This window comes from Rhea americana, unplaced genomic scaffold (genome assembly GCF_003343005.1).
Source record: "Rhea americana isolate MKP2758 unplaced genomic scaffold, rheAme1 scaffold_82, whole genome shotgun sequence".
Lineage (NCBI taxonomy): Eukaryota > Metazoa > Chordata > Aves > Rheiformes > Rheidae > Rhea > Rhea americana.
The window spans coordinates 2677424-2698421 of record NW_028187001.1 but is presented as its reverse complement, the minus strand read 5'-3'; the positions used below and the strand labels follow the sequence as shown (position 1 = coordinate 2698421).

General features: G+C 35.6%; 1 protein-coding gene across 6 annotated transcripts in view; it reads right to left on the bottom strand.

The window, feature by feature from the left end:
• CDKL5 (cyclin dependent kinase like 5) overlaps window positions 1–20998 on the bottom strand; it is a 119873-nt gene that overhangs the window by 11022 nt on the left and 87853 nt on the right. For 4 of the 6 annotated variants that reach the window (XR_014898015.1, XM_085323180.1, XM_085323175.1 and 1 more), the window contains exons 11-16: window positions 20670–20830; window positions 17792–18818; window positions 14470–14571; window positions 14099–14204; window positions 11803–11926; window positions 3664–3766 (exon numbers count right to left, since the gene is read on the bottom strand). Coding sequence is in view for 5 of the 6 variants with exons in the window: in XM_085323180.1 (XP_085179306.1) it covers window positions 3664–3766; window positions 11803–11926; window positions 14099–14204; window positions 14470–14571; window positions 17792–18818; window positions 20670–20830 (1623 nt within the window). In the remaining variant the exon portion in view is untranslated. The remainder of the gene's footprint in view (window positions 1–3663; window positions 3767–11802; window positions 11927–14098; window positions 14205–14469; window positions 14572–17791; window positions 18819–20669; window positions 20831–20998) is intronic. The other 2 variants (XM_085323176.1, XM_085323177.1) reach the window with 2 other exon arrangements.

Here is a 20998-nt window from a genome sequence, read left to right as displayed (position 1 = left end):
TGAGCAGTAACGATTCTCATCCTGTGAAGAACTACCRCCAGAGAACTCTAGAGAGAATGATTAATCAAAACAACTCTACGGGAGGAACCATCCAGAACTGATGCCAACTCTGGACTACCAGAGATGAGAGAATGACATTATTAAGAAGGTATCTTCAATTAATTTAAGATATCCTTTATGATTCTTATGATGATCACTGGCTAAATGAGACTTATCAAAGGATATTAAAAGTAAATAATAGCTAGCAGATGTGATACTGTCACCTTCTTAACAAATTCTAACTCCATTACATGCTTCTCAGCATTTCCATGATTCTCAGGTCTAGTTTTTTATTTGCTGAAGAATTTCTGTGTTGGTATAAAGCAGGCATAACAACATACTTCCAGGAGTCTAGAATTGGAAGCCTCAGAATAAAAACTTGGATAGCTGAAAGCTTGAAAAGCTTTTACTGCTGAAGGCAAATTTGGTGCTGAACAGAAGGTAAACCCTATTGTTTGTGCTGGAAGATCCTAATGAACATCTCAATGCTGTCAGGGACACTTTCTTAACTAGCAGACATTCGGTACAGAACAAAGATCAGTGTCTGAACTAGGCACTTCTACTTTACATTGGTGTGTACAGTCTATCCTCAGATATTCTGCTGTTAAACAAGACAAGTAAGTAGAAATCAAAAAAGATTTTGCAATCTCTGGTGGGATCCAAAGATGCAGTTGGTGTCAGCAAGTCAGAATGCAAGAGCATTACATCATTGCAAGAATTTTATGCATCTTCCTGTGAGAAAGTAGCTCTAACTAGCCAATGTAATTTCCTCTTATGCAAAACTTTATTTTCTCTCACTTTAAGAGCGAAAAAAAAAAACCAAAACAAAACAGGAGTAAGGACTGTGTATAAGTCTGTCTGTCTTGTCACCAATGATGTTTTTGGTAGTTACAGTTCAAGGTACTTGCCACTTAGAATTTTTTGAAAGTGTTAGATTTTAAGATGCAATCCGATCCAGTCCATATTTCTTTCACATAGTTCAAGCTGGAGGTTGTTGATACACTATCAGCAAGGCTTTTAAAGTAGTCTCTACCACCATGCCTAAATGGTTTGAATCACAGCAGACGAGAACAATGTGAATTTAACACAGTTTTGGAAAATGCATCACTGGAACCAACTGTATTAGGTGTGCTTTCCCTGCAGGGACATTTTGATGGCAAATAACACCAGCGTTTAAATACAGATGTTTTCTTCATTTGTATAATACAAATAGTCATATTTTAACCGAGTACAAGTATCAGGATGAACAAGTTCAGAATCATGTAGCAGTTTGGGACTGCACATCAGAACATACGTAATCAACTCCATGACTGTATGTAAAGTATTTTAAAAAGCTTAGCTATTTGTTCTACAAATAGAACTAACACGCAAACTACATACAGAGATAAAAGAAGAGGAAGACTGGCATTGTGGTACAATTGGAGCTAACAGCTGAACCTGAAGATGAACGTAATAGAAAAGGAACTGGAGGCAACTGGGATGAAGATTCTTTACAAAAACTTGCACTGTGAGCCATGAAAACATATGTTGCACGCAGCCTTAACAGTCATTTACTTTATATATGTTGATGGCATATCCAAACAAGCTGCTGCACCAATATTCAGTGGAGAATATTTTCAATGTAATGCCATCTGATCCCACATAGTGGTAAAACTACTTAAAAAACCTCCTTCTTTCACATGCAGTAGATTAAGCTCCACTGCCTACAAAGCTTAAAATCTAATCTCCACTTATTTTGAATCTACTTACATTAAAGTGAATTAAAAATAATTTCAGCAAAGGCACAGACCAACGAAAAGGTGGTATTTTACAGGAATTTTGTGCACTGCTGCCCACAGATTCATATATATTGCACACAACCACGCAATAGCATAAAGAGGGATTGCAAAAAATAGTTGGACATGATTCTGGAGGTAGAAGTCTTTCTGCTTTCATTCATAGGCCATACCTGTGAAATAAGAAGAGGTAGGAGCCATTGCCCTGAAATCTGTCCAGAAGGAAGGCAAGGCACATTTTTTGGTATGCTAGTTAAAACACTCACGCATATATTCTATGCAGTTCAAATAGAATAAAAAAAGAAAACTGCTCCTCTCTCCCACTTTTCAACAGATCAGCCCTCCACTGACAGCCAGAGTCATGCCACCTCACTTTATGACAGCATATATTTTAATTTAGTTACATCCCTTTGCCCTGTGGTACCATTAACAGCTTCTGAGGCTAGTTCAACTGTGGAAGAGTGAGCATGGTTTACTCCATTCTGAGCACCTTGAAAACTGTAACTGGAATTTCACTTACAAAAGTATTGCAACTTATTTTTTCTAAAACATTGAGTACTTAAAACATAACCTACAACACGTGGAATTAAATAAGCTCCTCTGAAAAGTGGTGCACACGTTACTGTTGGGTATGATGATCGCTCTGTGAGATAGAACATAGTTTGATTTTCATATTCCAGCTCAAGTCTGAAATTTATCCTCTTACTCATACACAGAGAACATCTAACACAATACCAGTAACAAATAAGGAATTATTGTTAACAAGAAAGTCACTTTGCAGTGAAAAACCCGTCTTAAAATATGAAAATGAAATCTTGGGGTAACTCTTAGCTTTTCCTACTCAGGCTATGCAGAAAAATGAAACAAGAAGGAAGTCTACTGAAAAGAACAGGTAACATAAAAAGACAAAGAAGGGTTATTTCTGACACTACTTTGCACATGCGATTTAGTAACGTGCTAGTATACTAGCAAGAATTTTTTAAAAAGTTCAGAAGTTCTGCTTCTAACGGCCTATCTGAAAATTGCAAGACCACACTTTTACCAGCTATAATTTAAGATAAAATACCTCCAGTTTAAAAATTTTTTAAAACAGACTTAAGGTAATCCTAACTTTAAATATTTCCACAGCTGCAATCCAAGAACAGGAAGACAGGAAGTTTAGATTTCTTCAGTTATCAGGTGAATTTTCATTTTAAAATTTTGTGAAAAGTTAATATACTGCTATCCTCTAACAAAAGTTCTTCCTGACAACTAGAAGAAAATGTAAAAATACACAAAACACAAAGGCCACGTAACAAAAGCCACAATTCCTATCCCCCCAAACCCACAGAGCATTAAGAATGGTTAAGGTACATGATCCTTATTTCCAGCCACAGTAAATGGCAAGAAGAAGGAGACCATCATCAAGGCACTGCCATGAAAAAGATTGGAAAGAATTTTCACTTATAACAGTTTTATCTCCTTCTAATGGGTGTCTGATAAATTATTCAAGCTTTGAGGACACCCAAAAATTTATCTGTTACTCTTAGAATATCATCACATTATACTGTGAAAGAATTTGCCACATACGCTTAAAGCTCTTATAAAAACTGGTTCCCTAGTGTCTAAAAGAAAAAAAAATATGCACAGAAATGTATCTACTAGGTGAATTAGTGTTTGAAAAGGAAGATAAATAAACCCTGAACAGGGAAAGAAGTTGATTTTCATATAGTGAAGACAGAAATTAAAAGAACAAATAGATATATGCAGGTAGGATCACATATAATATAGAGGCACTGTACTGATCTAGCATATTAACATGGGACGATTCAAAACTGATAATGATGTATTTTCTTTTAGAAATACTTACGGTTTGAGATTTCTTCTTTTTCTTTTTTATTGCCCTGAAAAAACCTTGCTTTTCTTTCTCCTTGAGCTGCTCAGAGTGACTGCTAAGATTTTCAGGACTTTTCCTAAACATGAAATAAGGTATTGTAAGAGAGATTTAATTCAGACATTCTGTAAATTTTATGTAATAACAGCATCTTATGCCAAAGAATGCAAATTATTGATTAAAGCAAGAAGATTCTAAATGTTTTAGCATTCATTGGTTCAAGGATTACTAAACAAATAAAGTATAAACAGTCTTAATAAATGGGAAAGGAAGACCTCAGTGTTAGGACAAAACGATTAGCACAAACCAGTGAATAGTTATTTAGGGAAAAGATAGGCATGCATGTTTTCTTTTTTAAATAGAATTTAATATTCAAACCAAAATATCACACACAAGATATTTTAAGAAATTAAAATCGTATCTGAGAGAACATACAAATGATGATGAGGTATAAAAGCACAGATCCAGTTCATCCATTGCTTGCTGGAGAGCTAGGAGTTGCAAAGACGTTTGTCAGACAGAACTGATTTCAATCAAAATTCCTGACCTTTGCTGCATGGTTCCAAATTAATCATCTGTGAAGTCTGGGAATCTACTGTTGTCCATTTCCACTTAACAACTTCAGTAAAAGTTTGTTATGCACAGGTGTGGCAGTGCTGCCAAGAGTAGATGACTTGAAAGTGGAATAGTTGCAAAGACTGAATTTTTATTTCCACCTATTATCTCAACTAAAACTGAACTATTTTCAGCTGGTAAGTAGCATGTTACTTAAAAGTATATACTGTAAACTATGGAGGCAAAGTACTGATATGGGGTAAAAAGATCATTTTAACTTTCTGGTGAGACATTAACTGAAAGCASTTCTAGTATCTAATATAGTTTGAAAATTGGAAATGGTGCAGGGAAGTTTCACAGAAATAATTTCAGAGATAGAAAGAATGGCTTACAGTTAACAGAGATGAGATTTCAATCTCTCTAGTGTGTTAAAAAAACCAAACAAACTAAYCCCAACATTCAGCGTTTCCTTGATTGCTGCACATAGGTACTTTTCCAGGGAGAAATCACTGAGTACAAGGAAGATCTTTACAGTAAAGGGAAAAGACATAACAAGAACAAATAGGTGGACAATGCAGCCAGATAAATTTGTGTTAGAAATAAGGCACTGATTTTAACAATGAGAATCATTAACTGCCAGCACAAACACCTTAGGGGAAACAGTGGACCTCCCATCTCYGACTTTTCAAAGCAAGACCGGACACCCTTCTGGGAGATGCACATTAGTCAGATAYGCTACTGTGCTTGTTCCTTGGGGACTGGATGACATTTAATAATAACTAATATAGAGCAAGTCACATGGGGTGATTTAACAGTCCTTTTAGCCTTAAGTTGCATGAAAACAAAAACGAAATTATCCCAGCGGCTGGATGGCAAACCTAAGAGACAGCCACTGTTCTAAGTGCTCTGGATGACAAACAGAAGCAGCCTTCCTTGGAGTAGCTGTAATGTAGCAGCCCTTAGCTGTCTGCTACACTCATCTTGCGGCTCTAATTCTGGCTTTAAATGCTATGCTATAAACTGGTGATTCAGCAGCTGCTGCATGCCCAGCTGACATTTTTTTCCAAGCAAATGTGAAACACATAACTGTGGTAGGAATCACTACAGTTACCTTCCTTATTGATAAGCGTACCTTTACTCTGATACTTTGGTTTGACCAGTTGCTGTTGCTGAGTAAGAGAATGCATAAAGGAAAGACTTACAGGCAGAGAGGCTGGTGGAAGTTTTTCCAGTTTGGATTTTTGGAATATAAAGCTAGATCCAAAAAACTATTCAAATGTTCAATGATATAGATTCTTCTATAAAAATCACAAAGCTAGAAGTAACTACAGGATTGCGAAGGATTCCCGTTTCCATCAGGCCCCTGTATTTGGCACTGCTGTATGACAGCAGTATGGCAGTCCCRTATTATTCACTTACAGCAGCACGGTGAAAGCCATGGTGAAGAATAACACTACCGACAGCTTTACAGATTCTGACAACTYACAGACAAAACACCTCCTGAATTGTTCATTAAGTGATTTTTATGAATTTCATCTTCCTTAGTTTGTCAGGAAGCTTGGAGGAAAATATGCACTCCAAGTAACTTGGTTGTGCTCCGAAAGTAATGCAAGGGGCACTGAGAACAGAATCGTCCAAGCCTTGCCCCAGAGGAGCCACTGCGCCTCCACAGTCGGCTCTGTGCCATTCCCAAAACGCAACCTAAAGACAAAGACGCAAACAGGTCCCAAGCCGYGGCCCCAGCGCAAATTACTAACCCAGCGACTATGTCGCTATAGAGGAACCAATCTCTCAGACCAAATGACAGTCCTAACCCAGTTACTCTGCCTTGTACTTTAGAATTTTTCAATCCCTTCCTATGACTTTTCCGCTCCAAAGTCCATTCCAAAGTGGAGACGCTCTATTTCTAAAGATGAATTTTATCTTCCGAATAAAACTTGGGACTACTGTGGCCACACTTTCAGATAGAGATTCACTCAAGTGTAATTCTTTTCTCTGGCCCAGTGAACCCGGACGAGGAAAGAGGAGAGAAGTGAAGCTGCGTGCCATAATATCCTGAAACTATAGTTAGCAGCCAGAGGAGGAAAATAAGGGGGCAGAGGACTCTGCTCATTTTCCARTTGCTGCTTACCCATGAGCCAGTGGTTTTACCCTGACTGGTTTATGGCACCAGCTCCTATGACTCATATTGCAGTACTGTTGTCTGAAAAAGCACCGACCTCGAAAAGGAACTGCTTCAAAACACATGCTCATTATGTGAAGAGAGTGAACATATATAGCATTATAGCAGGAAGTTCAACACAAGGATTCTGTGCTGAGTAAAAATAGAGCAGAACATTTTGATCGATGGTATGAAACACCGGGATATTTTAGGCATTCCCAAAGATTTTCAGACAATGGACAGCATAGCAAAAATTCAGACTATCAGAAGAAATGGGATTGTACAGTCACTCAGCACTGTCTATTCTTACAACGTAACTGGAAGTCTTGCTATTTTGCATAAAGCCTCAGCTCTTGGAGGCAGTTATACAGGAATCTCAGTGTCTTTTACTAGCAAATAAGTCTCCAATCTTAAAAGATGCAGAAAAGAGCCCTCATTTGGAGTGCTCACAGTCAAGCAGAAACCAAAGRCAAAATGTCCTCTTTTCCATTATTTTAGCATTTTGATCCTTTTGCACGGTTAGAACATAAAATATGGGTCACTGGCTATTCTGGTCTGAGACACTTGGGAACATATATGTAAACAGAAATTCTCTAACTATCACTAGCACTTGTTGTCCTTGGGGAAGAAAGGCATCCAATTTCATGCAGGTACAATGAGGTGAAGAAGCAAACATGCATGAGGTGAGCAAACTAATATGTCTTAATATTAGTTAAAAAATTGAATAGGAAGCATGCTGCATTCATGCTGCCATAGATGGGCATATATTCCACTGTGCTCCTTTTTGTAGGTAATTCTTCATGTCTCTTTCTGTTATTTTTTCAGCTATGCTAATCTCAACAGGCAATCTGCTTTATAAATCATCTTTAACTGCCAATTTACTACTCTCTTTACAGAACAGCTCACAATTACATGAGTAAGAGTTTGCTCTAAAAGGAAGAACTATTCAAAGGTCTGAAATTTTCTTTGGAAGGTAAATGAAGAGTTATTAATTCTCAAAGTTAACTTTTGGGTTTGCTTAAAATAAAATCCTCAGTAGTTAGTATTACCATAAATGGAGAAAGAAAACGTCAGAAACTAGTGAAGCACCTCAAATACGTGGTTTACTTAACATAACTCAGTCTCAAAATGTTGAAGTTTATAGTAAAATTTCTTGGCCTAAAATCTGGCCCTGAAAGCTAAAAATCAGAGGCCAGACCTGAACTCTGCTAAAATAGTACAATTTTTTCAGGTGAAAAAGAGGGATTTATTAACTGCAATAAAATCTAGACATGACATCTTTTATATTGACTATCACCCACAAGCTGCTGTAACCACTATATTACCTGCAAATATATCACCTCAGGTTGTGCACGCACGCGCGCACACACACACACACACGCATGCATGCACACACACACGTTACGCAAGATTAGTAATCATTTAAATTTGGAAGTGGTTGGTTCTATGAAGTTGTAAAGCATATACTTCACTAGGTTTATTTCTCAGGCAGAATATCAATGACTACAAATTTTTGAAAATTTCCTTGTAAATAGCCCTAGGTTGCATCATCTAATTTTGACTACAAAACAAAAACCACTGATGCCTGGGGAAAGGACATGGTAAAAAATACTGGTTACTAGAAAAGAGGTTGCATGCATTGATAGGGAAGTTCAGATGCTGCCAAGTAGACAAAAATAAAAAGGCAAACATAGTAGATGACAATATATACGCAAGAGTCTTAGGCAGGAAAGGTCAACAGGAAAGCTATATGATTAAGAAGTGTGAACATCTTCAAGCTATGCAGAGCAGATTTCTAAAGYCTCAACCATAGCTAACTTTTAAGTTTTCAAGTTACAAATTTTGCAGTTACTTCATTATTTTAGAAAAATTCCAGAAATCTGTAATGGAACTGAAAAGTATTTACAATGCAGAAATGGGCTGTATTGCAGACACAGCCGAGGAAACTTTAAACTAGCTTGCTTTGGTATTGATAACCTTCTAGTTTCATAGACTTCACTGTGAACTAGCTACTTGGCTTCTCAGACAGACTCCTGCCATGACTATATTGCTACACTGATACTGAAACAGCAAGATTAAGAACAGTTGGCTCATGTTTGTAATAGCCTGTGTAGTTCCAGGGTCTTGAAACTAATGGTAGATGGATAACATGCCTACGAGTGTGGGATTTTTTTTTGAGTGACAAACGGAGAAACTGTGTGTATGTTTATACATATGTGCATATCTGTATCTAAATAAATACATATATTTAGATAAAAGTAAAAATGTATAAAGATATATGTGTTATACATACGAATATACATTCTTTTTGCAGGAAGATACAGTATATACTAGCAAAGATACAACCAGCTGTTTCTCATAGAATTAATATATCTAATTGGACACAGACGTTCTAAAYAATAGGTTTCCAGAAGCCCCCAAATATCTTTATACAATAAATGCAAGCACTTCAGGTAGGATATGAGATAAAGTACTGCATGTTAGAATTCACCACAAAGAGACACTTGGTACTGTAACAGTGGTAGGTTTAATTCTGGTCCATATTATGGCACACTAGCARAACGAGGTAAAGTATCTTGCCTATTAAGACAAAGCTTGAACAAGTGAAAGACTAAAACATCTGTTCTTGAACCTAAAGAAGAAAAAATGACAGAGAAGTTCAAGGTCATTCAGAGGAAATTAAACTGAGGTAAACATAATATTTTGGGGAAAGCTGAACAGTTTGCCTTTGTTCAAACCAAGTTTTCTGAAGTACAGAAATGATCTAGTAATTTAAAAGTAAATCCTGATGACAAAAGTCGAGTTTAGCAATGTAAGATCTTTATTTTATAGAGGCAGGACAGTGAGGACAGAGTGAAGATATGCACACAAAGACAGAGGAACATCTGTGACAATTCAGTCTAACAAACTCACAAAATCTTTGACAGAAAAAAGGCAACATAGAGCATTAGTATGATAGAAGCAGTATTTTACAGTAGTGGCAAGTCCAGGTGGAATACGTCACTCRTAATTTTAGATGAATTGTCACGTACCAGTTATGTATGCCAGTAGAACACTGAATATTTACTTCATCATAACATTGATGTAAGCAGAATCACATTCCATTAGAGCTTTCAACATTTGCATAGGCATTTACACAACTTCTATACAGAAAATTAAGTAGAGAAACAGTCTCTACATCACTGAAGAATCTGATTAAGCTGCATATATGGCACAGAACAATTTTGCAACATTAGACCATTGCCAAGACAACTTGCACAGAATAACATGTAGAGCTGGGCAGGAAACACTTCAGGATAATAGGGAGTAGGAGAAGCAAAGAGAAAGAGAAATGCATGCCAAAAGAGCAAACAGCTTGGTGTTGAGGGCACTGCCATTCTTCCATTTCACAAGAAGAAGTGCTTATTCTTCTGTGGGCTTTTCTCTCAAAGGAGCTGTTCCACTTTGTGGAAATATTTAAGTATATTAACTGGAGCAAGGACTTAAATCTAATTGTCTCAAAGTTCACTGAGGGCCTCAATCAGTAGCCTATGCTCAGCATTTCTGAGGTCCTTCCATTATTTCAACAAGATGAAACAGCTTCAAGAAAAGATATTGAGCAAAATAGAGAATGTGCTGCAGAACAACCTGCAGCTTCTGGTTCAGGGCATTCACTGGTTGGATATAAGATCTTGGTTCATTCCTCTGATTTATATAACAAAGAACAAATGCCCTGAACTTGAATTCTTCGTGTTCTAAGAAATAACACCGAACCCAGAGTATTTGCTATTGTATGGTGAATACCTCACTCGTTTTCACTGATAATTCCATCCTGGAGCAGAATAACCTTCCCAATAAAAGGTTMGTTCATAATATCAATTTGTTGCTTTGAAATTTTCCATTTCTGATAATTTGGAATTTTAAGTAAAAAAATACTTGGYCAAAAAATTCCCAACCAGCTCTAACAACATATGCTATTAAGTTCAGTTCAGAGTTAATATAATATTGCATGAGCCTTGTAGCGACCACATAACAGAAGGAAGTACATTGCTGAATTATATAGAAAGCAAAGCAAAATTTCCGCTGGGTCAGGTTATATGCAAGATAATGAGATTCAGATACGAAGGACAACAAAATATGTAAARGGGTTCAATAGTGCAAACAGTACCTTCTTTAGTCACATAAAAGTAAGTCACAATATAAGTACCATTTTTTTTTTCACATAAATGACCAGATCCCCAAATCAACTGCCATAAAAATACAGGCAGGTGGGGCTACTGAAGGGTAGAAAGTGAAGTCTACTGAATCAGAGGAGGCAACAGTGCTTTGGAATAAACATCATCTATTACTGACACAGGTATACAACCTGAACACAAGTTGAATTACAGGTTGTTGGGCTTTATTTCCCCATTTTCCTTTTTTTCTTTTTTTTTCTTAAAACAGGTAACTCACAGGTTGTGCATGTGAAAATACATTAAAGTTAACAAATTACTGCAGCAGTTCTTTAGATAGCATGGTTTTACCACATTTTCAGAAAGCAGTGTTTCAGAGTGGTATGAAGTATAGTTGTCTCATGAGAATATACATAATCCCTTCCTCCCACCAATTCTTTGAAACTCCATTTACTTATTTTTATGGAGTGAGCTTTATTGTAATTGAACAAAGTAGAAGATTAAGAATATTTTAGAGCTGAATAGTTCTCATAGAAACGAAATTAAGGTATTTCCCTTTAAGTCCTGCAAAACTATGTATGCACACCGTCATTCTATTCACATAATTATAGTTAATTGTTTTAGGTTATATAATGGAGTCATGTGGTGCTTTTAATCTTTTAAAATCAATATACACCATTAAGATATTGCTTAGTCCATTATCCCATAGAATGCACTTATTTCCTTCTGTGGTGCATGAGCAAAAAGAGAGCAGCAGTCCCCATTGTAGGGCGAATATTATATTCTTCATTTATACAGTCCTATTTTATATATGGAAACATGCAGTTTGACAATTTTTTTCCATTTGTCTGACACTTCAGGCTTCTGAAATCCATAGATGGCCTTGCTATCCACACTATATGCACACAGGTACTTTCTATTAGCTTTAACCAAAGACAGATAATGGAAAAAAAATCAGGAAAGACCAGAAAAAAGTATGTAATTTCAACGCATTTGTTTCAATAGTGTAATGAAGTATGTCCTATTCCTTAAAAGGGGACAAAAATCATGCAATGCTATTTCAGTACACTCACAGGGAGCAATTAAGCAGGTATAGACAATCACAAATTTCAAAAAAGAGTTACAAAATATTCTTTTCGAAATGAAGAGCCTAGAGGGGAAAAAAATTGGTTTTCTGTGTAATTTCTTCCTCTCAACAGTCCCCTTTTTCCTGCTACCTTCTACACATCTGTGTAAGTAACAACTCACCAGGTATCAAAGGTGGTTTGTCTCTTTGAGTGGTTTGCCACCGTGCTGCTGTCTGCTGGTAACACAGGGGCTCTGTTTGACACATTGTTTTCTAGGTATGTACTCTCTGGACGTGGAGATGGAACTGAACAGAGAAATAGTAAACAATGTATACTGAACGCCATCAAAAGTCACATCTTTTAGTTATCTGTTTCCTCTTTACTTTTACAGAAGATGGAAGATACTGCTGTACTTTATGTACAAMTAGAAGAAACCACTGTACGTTTTCACAGGTTGGAAACCTAGTTTTTTGTGACATTGTCAAGATGATGTTATTATAGTGTATTATCATCATCAGAACTTGAACAACACGTTCTTGAATTTTGACACTATATCTATCTATAGAGATCCACAAGTGCAAATGATATTTAAAAATAGGAAATGGAATAAAAGGTTGAAATACTGTCATTAAAGACATTAATTACTACAGTTTACATTTTATCTTCACTTAGGCCTGAAAAACACTTGGCCTGAAAAATTTTAATGTGGACTTTAATGCAACTACTAAGAGGAAGATACTACTCAGTATAAATGAAAGGATCAAAATCAGATGCTATATTTTGTTTAGTAACACACCTCTTGTACTCAAGTCAGAATTCCTATTGTAGATTTTTGAAAATCAGTTATACATACCTAAAAATAAATTTGGTATCAAAACTGTGTGACCCACCATAAAAATTTGTATTGGATTAAGAACAAATCAGGTGCTAGTTGCACCATTACTGCAGCACCATGCCGTACCAGCCATCAAAATGGAATGTGAAGACAGAACAGGGGATTGTAACAAGTTTTTATTTAAGTCACAATACACAAACTCTTGTATATTTGGAAGTCAATATTTAAGAACTGAACAAATACGAATTTACCTTTTTCATAGTAACTTTTTCTGTCAATAGGTTATCAATTTATTATTTAAATATAGCACTGTTTTTCCAAAGACATAAATAAATTTGTGAAATAAAATATATTTGTTTCATAGATAAAATTAAAGAGGAAGCAATATCTAGTTTGTAATACGGTACTGAATTCAATTCAATCCCAGACCTACAGTTTCCTTAGCCATGACCACATGATTTACAAAAAGTCATTCTTCCTTGGAATTTCTTATTTCATTAYGTGTATGTGTATGTATGTATGTATGTATATGTACACAAATATATACATAATCCATGTCCAATTTATAGGAATGTTTCAAGGATTAATAAAACCAATTCAGKGTTGAGGATCCTTGAAGATTCTCTGTTCCATGTGCTCTAAAACCTTAGTAAACTCAAAAGCATTGCCCAAAACAGTACAAACTTTAATAGGCTCACAAGTTTTAATATTTCAATGGGATACTTACAAGGATTGGCAGATTTTAACATGCCTAAATCAGGTCATCAGCCAACTGATGAACCCAAAGAGGATCAGTGGGAGACTGGCAACTCTACTTAGGATTATTAGGTGACTCATAATCAAATTTTAGCTGACTGGGAGTTCTGAATGATCAGCAGAGTCTCACAAGCATCCTAACACTTGCAGGACAGTAATTAGCTTCTTATCATCCTCCTCCTTTTCAAAAGGATTAACCAGGTTTAGCTGTGAGGCAGCTGCTCAGAAATCACCACCTTTTAAGTACAAATCACCATCTTTTGTTTATCACATTACAGCAGTGTATGTTTGTGTGTGTCTGTATGTGCATACATATATATATATATTTTAGAGTATCCGTTCCTGTTCTATTATTTATTCTGAACTAGAATTACATAAATGTGTTTTACTTGTAGAAGAAAATTCTGATTTTTAGTAAATCTGAACAAAACATACGAATATAGGATTTTACTGGTTAAAAGTAAGAACTTCATTTCTACATACCTATCACACTATCTGAAATAGATTAACAAGTATATTAATTTGCTACAGGTACAAAGGTGTTTAGATATAATGTTATTAAGAATTTAAGACAGGAATTGATGTTTAAAACATTTACTTTGGCAATTTTCATTTATCTTAGTTAACTCTCTGATAAAATTACTTTGTGTTTTACTAGGTACTGCACCGGATATACTTTTCAATCAAAGTGAGTTACCATTTACAAATAAATAATATAATGATACTAACACAGTTACTACATATTACCTAGCAGGCCACCCTGGTCTGTTTTTCCTATAAACATTTTTAGTTGTTTGTGTTAGTTTGCAGTATCCATTTCTACTATTTCAGTCATATTCTGTGTTAAAACTCTTGTTTAATTTTGAAAGATCCATCATAAAATTACCTCTGTAAAAGCTGCCGACTCTTCTTGGAACAGGGTCATTATAGAGAATTCTATTTTCCTTAGTAGATGCTCCATCTTCTGTGTGTGGATCATGGTATGTTCCACCCTAAACAGAAGAATAGTTAACTATTTAAAATTAAAGAACATAAAGTGATCTGCACTGTTTTTAACCAACATACATAAGCAAGAAATCCCAAACTCAAATACGCACAATTTTCCTGTCATTTAATTAATAACTGCCATTATCAAACCACAGATTATGGAATTAATAATTATTTGTTTTTGCTTTGTTTTTGCCAAAAGGACAAAAATGGCATTAATAGGATTTTGCCCCTTAGTTGTAATTTTAAAGACTTTAGCATGATTCAGACCTCAGATTTTTGCCGTGAATGAAATGTAGTTGTAACATCTCTGGAGGAATCTTTTCCTGGAGGTCTTGTTAAATTCATTTCTGATGGGATCTGGTCACTCTGCTAATAGCAAATTTTAAAAAGGAAAAAGGAAATGCATATAATCTGTGATAAATGCAACACTACAGCACTCTCTCTTATCAGCTGTTATACAGTAGCACCTAGAGGTACCAACAGTCAAAAAGTTTACTGTACAAATAATAAGAGGTAGTTTCTGAACTTAAAAATTTGTAAGCTAAATAGTTAAGTCAAACAGAACAGAAAAAAGATACCATCAACTCTATTTTACCGAATAAAGTACTTTCTGGAAAGTACTATAACCAAAAACTTAAGCATGTCCTTAGAAACASATATGCACATAATTTGCTGCCAAATATGACTTAACCCCAATCGTAATGAACCAGCTGCTACAATTATTTCTGCAATAAAGACCAGATAAAATTAAATGATCTCTCCAAGACCACACAGGAAATTATACTGAAACATATATATGTATGTATATACGTATATATATAGTATGTATACACACACACACACACACACACACACACACACACATACATATATCTATATATCTAGAATGTCCAAAATGAACAAAAGGTTAAAAATCAAAAGGATTCTGATTTCAGTTCACAGTAATGTGCAAAATCTATTTTGCCTTTTATTAATAATGACCTGGCCTCACAGGCACAGATAAAACAACTCCTGAAACTGTGCCATGATGAGAAATGCAGCTAAAAACAATGCTTTAAATTGCAGTTTGCTTCTTCTAAAATTTACAAGAGGCTGAAGCATTTGATTAAATTACTACTTGTGTAAAATACCTCTTATTTGTCAGCAGTTAAGCTACAAGAGACAGTAATAGCAACTTGTATTTCATTTTCTTCTGCTTGACCCTTTTTGTGTACATTAACCTAAAAAATAAAAAGAATCCCCCCAAAGTATTTTACTAAGACATATAAAGCCCCAAAGCTAACACTGAACATCTTTTTTTTTTTTTTTTTTTTTTAATCCCTTTCAAAGGTTTAAAGCCAGGGGAAAAAAAGAATGTTTTCTCTTTAAACGTCATAAAATGTGAAGGGAGATGGGAAAAAAAACAGGAGCAAGAGAAAGAAAGAGAGGGAGAGAGAGAGAAGCAGGAGAAGCAAGAGGGAGAGAAAGTGAGAAAAAAAGGAGGGAAGTATGGAGGGAGCAAAATCAATAGAACTGAAGAGAAAAAATTAATAGGAATATAATAAAGAAACATGGAGAACAATTATGTTATTCTTGAACTTGCGAGTTCAGTAATGTTGAGAAAAGTGAAATTTTCTTATTTCTGATCTAGAGCATGTCAAAAATAAAATAGATGGGATAGGAGAAAACCCAAGAATTATTTCTTTGTGAGAATGCCTTTATGAAGCTTAATAAGAAGGTTGTTCATTTAATTCTAATTTGTTTTTGAAACTTAAGAAAACAAAGAAAAAATAGTTGAAGAGCACTTAGAATAGTATTTTCGTTCAGCCTTCAGTTGAAATATACATTTAAAAGTAAATTTAAAATTATTTAAAATTAAATCATATAACTGAAGACTGAAGTTTAAAGATGTTGCCTGTAAGATATAGAGACACGTACTTTACAAATAATTAGAGTAACTAATTCAAGCACTCATTCCAAAGCAAACCAAAATGAACAAAATCAGAAGCAATGGGCAGTACATCAATTTTTCTAATTAAAATACAGGCTTGTCAACCAACTGTCAAAGAGAAAGAATGATAAGGACACTCTGTCTCTACATAATATGAAGTAAAATTGAAATTGCTTATCAAAATAACATTCTCTACATATTGCAGAAAAAGATCCTAATACAAGAAGAGTACAAGGTAGTGTGAGCTTTTATTATCAAATTCAAATGCTGGTGTTACTGCCCTTTTACGGCAACATCTTCAAGAATAAGTAACACCTAGCTCAACTAAATGTGAGAGAGAGAAAATGACTATATAAAAAAAAGAAATAAAACCTGGTTTTGAAATGGAGCTGCTATAATGCCTTTTAAATGGTTATTCTCTTTTAAATTAGATTGCACTTCTCCTATTTTGATGAGATTTTTCTCCTTATAATGAAGACAGGTAAGCCTGAATGGAGGAGAGATGGTAAGTACAAAAATGATGTATTAATATGCAGAAAACATCAGAAAAGATTTATGTCTTTTTTCCTACTGAATTGAAGAGCCACCAACTAACTGAAAACTTCTTACGGTATTTGCAGACTGCTATCAAGTCTGCTACAAATATTTCCTAGCTTTTAAATTTTTCTTATTTCTAAGTATACAAAAGTCTTTTAGTCTCTTTTATAAAACATATTATTTAGATCTTAAGTAACTTTTGAAGATCTTTTCTAACTTCCTTCAATTTGTCAACAAATCTTAGCAAGCTGTTCTCTCCTTAAAAGTTACTTTACCACAGATACATGTATAAAAAACGTTCATTTTCTGTACTTCTCTTTGCACTGTTTTGCTGCAATCTGCATCAATGCTGCGGCAATTTAAAGACTTAGGGACAAATGCGATTCCCCTGAGTAAGACTTCAAGTAATTCAGAAGTGCTATATAAGGAAAGTAAATCAACTTAAAACTGGTCCTTGCTCTAGACTCACGAAATAATGATCACATTAAAACATAACAAGACATCTAGTGACAGTTATCACTGCATCACTGTTTCAGAGTCAGTTAATCAGTAGTTTCGTCACTATTAAAGCTCTAGCCTATCCCTGTTTCCTATTATACTAATCAGGAGAAATATTGCAGCGGTTTTGATATTCCGCTAGTAAATTATGGCATTTCAGCCATAACACTTTGCTATAAGTGAGTGAAAATCTCACTTCCAAAATATTTAAAATTAGCTTTCCTAGCAAAAAGATACACAAGAAAAAACACAGCAAAAAACCCCAAATCCAAGTAAGAGAAGGTTAATTAAGGAAAACGATATGGTAAAAATGACACCAGAGAGCATAACCAAAGAACAGCAACTACTTACTATATTTTAACCTCACAGACACATTTGTCTGTTCTCACATTTTAGCACTTTAAAAGAATGGCATTCATAGTTCTTTTTTTTTTTTTTTAAGTCTCTTCCTTCAAGCTCTGAACATTTAGCCTGTCTGAAAAATCTTAACATTCCTTAAAACAAGACAAATAAACAAACAACTATGCAAACAAATAAAGAGAAGAGAGAAAGCAGGACACTTTCCCTAGAWGAAAGATACAAAGGAAGGAAAGTCTTCCATTACAGGCAGTATTTTGAACTAACCCTATTGGTATCTTCTGTACARTCTTCTCGTGAAGAGCCAACAGACCTTGTGAGTGACTTATGCTGCACCTGTGGAGATAACAGTTGCAGGCTGTTTGCTCTGGCTGCCATCCCTTGCCCTACGTTTAAGCCACCCTCTGAGCCCTTTGACCTCACTCTGTCCCGGCTCACATACATAGAGTGTCTATGAGGGCGCTGCTGTGAAGAAAAAGGACTGGTATAACCTAGACCATAGGAAAAAGATTCATGTGGAGCAGACAGCGAGTGAGAATGGYTTCCATCTGCGTGATCTGGCAGTTTTAACTCCTCCATTGTTTTGGAGTGTCTTGTCGATGGTCTTCGGGTGTCCAGGGTACCCTCACTGCGGTTGTTCCTCCCAGACGGACTGAGCAAAGTCCTGTTATCGCTGTGTCGGGGAGGAGTTGGACTGGTAGGAGAGTTCAAGTCCATACAACTGGATGGAAAATATCTACTGCTGTTTGGTTCTGCAGCTTGTGCCCTAGCCTCAGAAAGATTGCCCACCGATTTTGAGTCAGTCAGAACTCCGTGGCTCTTTGACTTTGTCCGATATGAAGGACTCTTAGAAGACTGTGGAATAGTATCAATATAGCTATGGCGACTATGCTTATCACCAGGTTGCAGCGTCCCAGTCTTGTTTTGAGAAGTTTCCATAAATGAGTGCCGGTTCTGCTGAGATCTGGTGTTTGACTTCAGGTATTTTGTACCTGGACCATCAGAACTTTTTGAGTCCACATTAAAATCAAATTCTGTTTTTCCTTTTGCTTCCTTTGGACTGAGAAGATGTGGCATGTTATTATTGGCTAGATCCTTGTTGCCAGATCCAGGTGGGTTGCTTGATTTTTTTGCATGCATTGGACTATGTGCAGCTCCAGGAAGGTTTCCATTTAAAAAACTTTCATTTGTTGGAAGACCCTCTTCTCTTGGCAGGCCAACCCCTAAAGTCTGTATATCCTTGCTGTTTGATCTGTGATGTGACTGCAAAGCAGAACTTTTGCTGGCTTGATTTCTACATCAAAATGCATAAAGAAGGATTAATACACCAGATAACATAGTCATATATTAATAATCTCAATTTTAATAAAAGCACATTCATGTCAAGATGGAGGCACCCTTAAAAACAAAAAATTTAACTGTAATGAGATTAAATATTACCAGCTAGAAAGCAGGAACTCCCCTAAAATAACAGATTTGCAAGTGTTAGTATATTGTTGTTTCTTATTGGCTAAACCCTGACAGACAAATTCAGCTTTGGTTAATATTTTAAAACACAGCCTCAAAAATCCAACATATATGTTTGCATATTCATATGTATGTGTGAATAATATATATGTAGATCACTAATGTACACTACATTATGAGAGTTAGCTGTATATCCATTGAAAAAATTCTTAAATRTATCTGGCATACCAAGTTTAAGGTAGAATAATCAAACATGCCAACACTGACAAAAAAACTACACAATCAATGCTCCATTAGCCAGATAATGCAGGTCTGAGGATGGTGATGTGAAAAATAGAGTATACTGTGCTGGTAAAGACATCCAAAAGGAATGTGCCTGAGTTCAGCGTGGCCTAGTAAGCCCTATAGGACAACCAGGTCTAACACAGGAACGCAGACCCCTGCAGAAGTTGGCATTATCCCAGTTCTTGGCATACTAACTTATTCCCCAAACTGTACCAGACTTGCTGGAACCAGATGGACTTGGTGCAGGGCCACTCAGTATCTTTGTTGCACATTCCAGCTCTCCTGGTTTTGAAATTACAGGGCTATTAYGGGATCATGAATTGGTTCTGCAAACATTCATCTTGAGTTTAGGAGGATTTATTAGCTCAGGTTTTATGGCATATAAAAACAGTTCTGCTTTTGGACTTATGCTAGCCCTGGAAACAGTGCAGCCACGACTAAACCGTGTTGTGTCTGTGCCCATTAGCCTTGATGGACCAAGGTCAGTTTAGCTCAGGGCTAACTTACTTATCTCTGCATCTAATTCTATTGGTTTAGCTCAGAGCTAACTTACTTATCCCTGCATCTAATTCTATCATAATCTAGAATTCAGATATACTACTGAGAAATAAACTCAGAGAGATGACTGTTTAGACAAGTTCATATCTTTGTTGACCTTGTTAATTATAATTGGATAATGCTTCTATATCACCCACTTTTAACGATCTAATTACGTGCTCTATTATAGTTCATATAAATTGAGCAATTTTAATGTCAAGTTAAACTATTTTTTAGTTAAAAGGACAGATATCTTTCTTTACTTTTAGCTTAGAGATAAAAGGAGCCTAGTAATTTTAAATCAAGCAGGTAGGTAAAGCTTTGTATTAACAAAACGTTTCCTATGAGCCTAGGCTTTTCTTTCTGCCACCTTGGCATCATAATTGCAAAACTTCTATCCTAAAATTTAAAAGGGAGTTAAAGCTTTTTGGTGACTATCTCAGACCAGTAAAGACTGTAAAAGCCAGTTAAAAAGTTAAAGTGAGGAATATTTTTTTGGATATCATAGGAGAAGCTAAAGAAAAAGCCGAAAGGTCATCTTCCAAAGCGTGCAGAACAATCCTAGACATGACTAGGATTAAAAGCAGGTATTGTTCTACACGCTTTAGAAGATGACCTCTTTTGTTAGAGGAACAACATGKGGCTCTCTGCACTGAAGAATTTCCTTGAACAATATGAAACGATATGATTCCAGAACATGGAATGATATATATCTTTATCTATATGTATCTTTCTCAATGTGCCTAAAGTGTTGAACAACTACTTTTCTTGATGATGATGTTGAATTTAAGCATGACAAGAACTTACTCACTGGCATAACAAATGACAGGTAAAATGGTCACATGACTGCATTTACCTGTTAGATAATGTGTTGCTGTCTACGTGGTAAGGTTTTCTCTTAGTTGACCGTGAAGGTGAACTTCCRCAGCGATCCAAGAGTCTTTGAGTTTGAAATGAAGGGTGGTTCAAACATTGTTCTGTCAAATACCTATCTGCTGGATCTAGCTTTAGTAAGTTCTTTGGAAAACAAACCCCAGAATTCAAGTGTTAGTATCTGTATTTGCACYAGCAAAAACTAAAATGAAGCAAAGAACATTATTGGGACAGTTTTTTAATCTCCAGAGTTTCTGAAATTAGACATAAGTGCCAGAATAATTTAATGTTATATTACTAAATTACATATAA